This window comes from Octopus bimaculoides, chromosome 3 (genome assembly GCF_001194135.2).
Source record: "Octopus bimaculoides isolate UCB-OBI-ISO-001 chromosome 3, ASM119413v2, whole genome shotgun sequence".
In the NCBI taxonomy this organism is placed as follows: domain Eukaryota; kingdom Metazoa; phylum Mollusca; class Cephalopoda; order Octopoda; family Octopodidae; genus Octopus; species Octopus bimaculoides.
The window spans coordinates 15,996,310-16,002,468 of NC_068983.1; the positions used below are offsets into that span (position 1 = coordinate 15,996,310).

General features: G+C 35.7%; 1 protein-coding gene across 1 annotated transcript in view; it reads right to left on the minus strand.

Moving 5' to 3' along the window:
* Window positions 1–678: 678 nt before the first annotated feature.
* The window catches only part of LOC106879269 (homeobox protein GBX-1), a 53,040-nt gene continuing 47,559 nt past the window's right edge, over window positions 679–6,159 (minus strand). The window contains exon 2 of the mRNA XM_052966040.1: window positions 679–4,483. Within this exon, the coding sequence (XP_052822000.1) occupies window positions 3,999–4,483 (485 nt within the window). The 3' untranslated portion in view covers window positions 679–3,998. The remainder of the gene's footprint in view (window positions 4,484–6,159) is intronic.

Sequence of the window (6,159 nt, forward strand, 5' to 3'; positions counted from 1 at the left end):
ATATATATATATATATATATATATACATATATAGATAGATAGATAGATAGATAGATAGATAGATATAGATATATATATATATGCATATATATATGTATGCGTGTATGTATGTACACAAACATATAGGTATATGTACATACACATACATATATATGTATATAAATGAAACTGTGTCTTTAAAATATACTATATGGTTGATATTTATTTCCCTGTAATTACATACCATTGTTGTTGTTGTTGTTGCTGTTTAGCCCTAGGCAACGCTGGTCCAGATGACCCGTGATTCGTAAAGAAATGGAAAGGATGTGTTGAATAATGCGATTCTAAATACACGTATATCATCAAACCGAAACAGGAGTTGATTACAGCTAAAACACTTTTAACTCTTTCCCAGTCGAAAACGGTTCATGCTCGTTTCCAGGCGTCTGGTTATACCTTGTTTCATAGGTTCTGAGTTATAAAAAAAGTTTCAAATGTGTACATGTATCAAATATGATGCATGGACGCCAAGGAAATATGTCTCGCGTATCATGTGTTATGCAGGACAGGTAAAGAGTTAATTATTGTTCTCCTGGATTACGAATGATCTGAGATTAAACAAGAATAACAACAAACACAAGAATAGCAGCAATATCATATATCAAAAAAGTGAAAAGATAACAAGTGCAAAATGGAAGATAATGTTGTAATAGTTTAATATGAAGTTAGGGAAAATAAATAATAAAGAAAAAAAATTAAACAAAACAAAAATAGTAATTATAATTATTTACAAACATTTTAAAATAGAAGTCACGAGGTATAATTAGATCGTGTGAAACTAGTCAGTAAACGATTATGGTGTGTATGAATATATGTGTGAGATCTATGTGTGAAATCTGTTTGTGTATGTATATGTGTATGTGTGCATGTTTGTGCACGAGTGTGCGTAGAAAATGCAGTCAACCGTATCCAAGAAGCTGTTTCGATTCCCTGAATGCATGCGGTAATACGCGAGTAGATGATTCCATGTTACAGAGGTGCAGTTTCGATTCTTGTTGGGATCTAGTTAAACCAATATAATAATGCATCTACCTGTACAGTTTTCACTCGAGTGTTTATCTCTTCAGCTATTTCGTTTATTTTATGAATTTAAATCGTTCATATATACTTTTTAAATAATTAATTTCTCTGGTTCATTAGTAAAATGGTCGGTGAATGGTATGGGTGCTTCGCTGGAAGGTAGTAGTTTTGACAGAACTGTTGAAGAAATTTTTCGCAAAATTTCGTTTTATTTCCTCTTATTTAGAACATGTGTGTATTTGTGTGTATGTGCATATACATATATTGTTTCTGTATATTTTCATGCATGTCTGTGAGGATTCACACTTCTGTTGTGTTTAGTGTATATAGAAATATTGATATGTTTTTTGTTTTAGGGTCCAAGGAGGTTAAGTAATGCCAAAAGTCTTTTGCGAGTCAAGCCCTCCCGGACGAGTGAGGTCGATGCGGTTTTTTTGTTAAACGTGAAATTTTGCAAGCTCAGGTTTGAATGGAGAAAAAAAATGAGAAAATTTGGACGTGTAATGAACGAGGAATGTGGAATTTAGTGAAGTATTTAGTACAAGTTTGAGTACATAGGGAGACACAGTAGGTACGACTAGAGGAGAAAAAAAGCATCGAATGGTCTTGTGTGTGAATGGCAAACATAATTGCTAATCGGAGAAGCAAGAACTGTTGTATAAAGGATAGAAGGGATATAGAGAATATATACATGCTGGTCGGGGGCGAGTAGTGGTACAATGTTGGTGGTGAGTGAGGTTTTTCCTGTGGTGAGGATGTAAGATGTGGTCTATAATTGATATCTTTGAATATAGCAAATGTTCTCTCTCAGATATGTAAACAATACTCAGATATGGACCACACATGTTATTTCTTGACAGTCAACATTACTCAGAACTGAAATACATTTTTGTTTTGTTTTGTTTTTTAGCTCTGAAGAAGAAAAAGACTAACCTTTGAGCAACAGTGACGTCTGTATAGTTGATAAATATATGGTCGCCATGAAAATGTGAGGACTGAGATTTAGGTTTGCACTTGGTGATTAGAGATGTAATATTGGAAATATTTTCATGTACAGTGAATGTATTTTAGATTATTTATTTGAATTAGAGTATTTTTGTTGTTATACCTCCATTGCAGAATGTTTTCGAGTTATCTGTCAAGCTTCTAAGTTGCACGTAAATAACGTGGATACGCAAATGGCTACCGAGAGATATGCCATCGTCATGTGCATAATATTGTACGTAGTTTAGAGGTAAGAATGAACAGATCACTGAAAAACAGTAAAAAAGTGTGAAAGATATTACAGAACACTGAGACAACTTTTCGGTTAACAGAATGCGTGTCGAGGTGAGCTCTGTGACGGAACAGTCTGAAAGAAAGCGTTCTATTCCAGAAATGTCTGAGATGATTGGAAATAGAGGCAGACGACTTAGTTAACGTGTTCTTAACAAAGTAGATATGGTCGAGGGATTTGCTGCTGTTAAAGTAACAACAAGTTCACAAAGGTAAAGAATATATTTGTGTGCAACGCAGGGGTACATATATCCACTGAATCCGGCTCTACAAAAACCATTCTTAAAGATAGAATGCACAGTCGTAAGTTTCCTCGTCTATGCAGCTGTATAAATGTCTTGCGTATATATCGGCAAATTGTTGTATGTACAGCTGTTTGCTGTAAACTTATTAGTTTTATGATGCATACCATAACACAGAGGTGAGCTTCCGGTATCCTTTCGCTTTTCTAGCTGTATTTAAGAATTCTAAAAAGCCAGGGCCAACACATCTTAAACCGTGAGATCAATATTATGTTGAAGGAATATATCTTGTCATATTACTGAAGTAGTAAGTGAAGTGAAATCCCCACAACTGGGAACCGAAACAAGTTCACTAAGAATAGTTTTGAAATATTTATAGCCGTTGTAGTTAAGATTTTAGTGTTGTTTTAGTTTTTGTTTTGGCTAATTAGCCCTTGGTCAGACCTGATCCACTTGACCTATAACCAAAGACGTTCGGGCCATGACCATCAAATATCGTTTTGTGATGTAATAGTCATGTACAACTACATTATATAATGTATCCTTCCAATTTTTAAGGTGAGATTTGACAGAAATTTGACTGCTATATCTAGCAGATCATACAACCTGAGAATTTCTTCGTCGGTTTTTCGTTATTGCTGTTCATGCTACTGCAGATACTGTTATTGTCGTTGTAGCTCTTGGTCTTCTCTAGTAGTAGTAGTAGTACTAGTAGTAGTAGTAGTAGTAGTAGTAGTAGTAGTAGTAGTAGTAGTAGTAGTAATAGTTGCTGTTTTTGCTGTTATTTAGTCCCTGGTTTGTCTTGATTGAGCCGACATATGATCAAAAGTGTTCTTTCAGACACAGTGTATCTAAAACTAATTTTTCAATGTGTATTCTTCATTGGTGGGGAGGGGGGTAGACGGTAATTTGGCTGCTATTTCTAGTAGATGGTTCGATCACATAGTGGCTTGAATGTGGCAGTTTATGACATTGCTATGATGCTGCTGATTTAGGTTATACTGAGGATACTATAGTTGTTGTTGTTGCTGTTGTTGTTGTTGACGATGGTGTTGATGCTGATGAGGACGATGACGATGGTGGTGGTGGATGGTGGTGGATGGTGGTGGATGGTGGTGGTTAGATTCGTGGTATGTTGTTGGTATTGTTGTTATTGGCGTTGATGGTTGTAATGATGGTGGTGCTGATGATGGCATTGGCGGTAGGAGTTGTATAATTGTTGTTAGTGATGTTGCTGTTAGAACTAAGGCTGAGGTTAATGATAGCGATGATGGTGGTAGTAGTAGTGGTCGTAGTGGTACTGGTAGTTGTGGTGGTGTTGTTCGTTGAGGCGGTTGTGTTGGTGGTAGTAGAGAGGATGAAAGTTGTAATGGAGGAGTTGATGGAAAGTTAGACCCCGAGGGAAAGAAAATCCCACCCTCACTACAACGGTCGAATCGCTGACTTCTCCAGTTGCTGATGTTGTGTCCGGATGGCCATCCTGTTAACATGGACAGGTATAGGGACAATAATCTTAGGTTTGCTGTTCGGATCACCACCATGGCGTCCGTGTATAATACCAGCTTTTACTCTTTTCCATTTGGCCCGTCGGTTTTGAAACCAAATTTTCACCTGGACTTCACTGAGCTTCAAATTATGTGCAATCTGTGAACGTTCTGTTAGGGACAAATATTTCTTACTGTGAAATTCTTTTTCGAGTTCAAGTAATTGCTCACTCGTAAATGCTGTGCGCCGTCGTCGGGTTTTGTTCGAACCTGCACCGCCACCATTCATGTAATCTTCTGATGTTTTGCCGCCTATTTTAGTATCAGAGTCCGGTGACAACGACTGTCGTGATGACATACCTGTATCACTGACATCGCTGTCTGCTCCGCCATCGCTGGACGTCAATCTAATACAGCCGTTATCTGCAATAACAACAAGAAACACAAAATATCAAAACCGTAACAAATGGAATAAAGTTGTTTTTTTTTATTTATATAACATACACATGACTATACACTCTCATCTATTATATACTTATAATTGATAAGAGTGTATATCCTTATTATGTACTTCGAAGACACTGCCAACAAAGTTATTGAAAATATCTAACTCTACATTTGTAGTGAGTTCCTTTTTAAGTCAATGTTCACTGGTTTTAAAATTTGCAGACATCTTATAATTATGCGCGCGCGCGCGATTGAGTAAATGTATATTATATACAGAGAAGAAGATAGATAGATAGATAGATAGATAGATAGATAGATAGATAGATAGATAGGAGTGTATATGTGTATGCGTGGGTGAGAGAATAAGAGGATGATAGCGAAAATCAATCTGTGTATGCGTCCATAATGATTTTATATTTGTCACAAGGGCTCAAAATATTGAATACAATAACAACAACAACAATAATAATAATAATAATAATTATAATAATAATAATAATAATAATAATAAGAAGAAGAAGAAGAAGAAGAAGAAGAAGAAGAAGAAGAAGAAGAAGAAGAAGAATAAAAGGACAAGGAAAAATAAGATCAGTTGTTTGGAAGTGTTGAGTAATTTAAACAATGCAGATTGGAAGGAATCTATTCTGTAATACCAACTGAACAAATACAGGCATATCAAATACCATACAACATACATTCTTGATATATTAAAATTATTTCCGCTGGAGGATGTGCCATCATTACTAAATGGCACTTGAAACCAGTTCCACTTTGAGAAGGGGAATCAAGAATTTTCCAGAGTTGACATGTCTTTAAGGAAATTGACAAGCTTGTTATCTGGAGATATGAGGACAGTGGAGAACCAACTGGACAATGAGCCTGTTGTTTGCATTACTATTCGCTATGTTGAATCATGTCCAAGTTGTAAGTAGCACACGTAGTGAATGGATTCTCACTGAATTATAGTGTAGATGGCTGGGTATTCCACTGACACAACGTTTCCTTCAGATAATCATCATGCAAACATGACATGACACAGTGTGACAATGCTTGACGTTTTGAATTACAGGTACAGCCCATGTGACGGTTTTCTACACAGATTCCGTCGTCTTCATCTCAGTTTCACCAGCAACCTTTGAGTCAATCGAAGGCCACAGTAGAAGGCATGAAAGGAGTCGTGTGCTGGAATCGAAACATAGAGATTATAACTGCAAAGCAGACTATTTAACGATTCAGCTGTCTTTGTCTTCTAACATACACACAATATACTTAAACTAAAACACACACACTCTTTCACTCGCGTGCACACACACATTCATTCGAATGAAATAAGCAATTAGTCAACACATTGTGTTACAAATGTGTATGTATGTATCATCATTGAATTTATTTCAAGATTTCTTACCAATAGTGAAAGAACTGATTTCTAACATAGATCCAAGATTCCATCATTGGAATTTCAACATCAACAACAAGGTATCTTTGTATGTATGTATGTATGTATGTATGTATGTATGTATGTATGTATGTATGTATGTATGTGCAGATTTGTATGTTTTATATAAGTATTCTCATGCATATAGTTGCATATCTAGACATGCTCATATATATATTTAAATGATAAACTTCTGGAAAGTTTTACAGATTTTTAC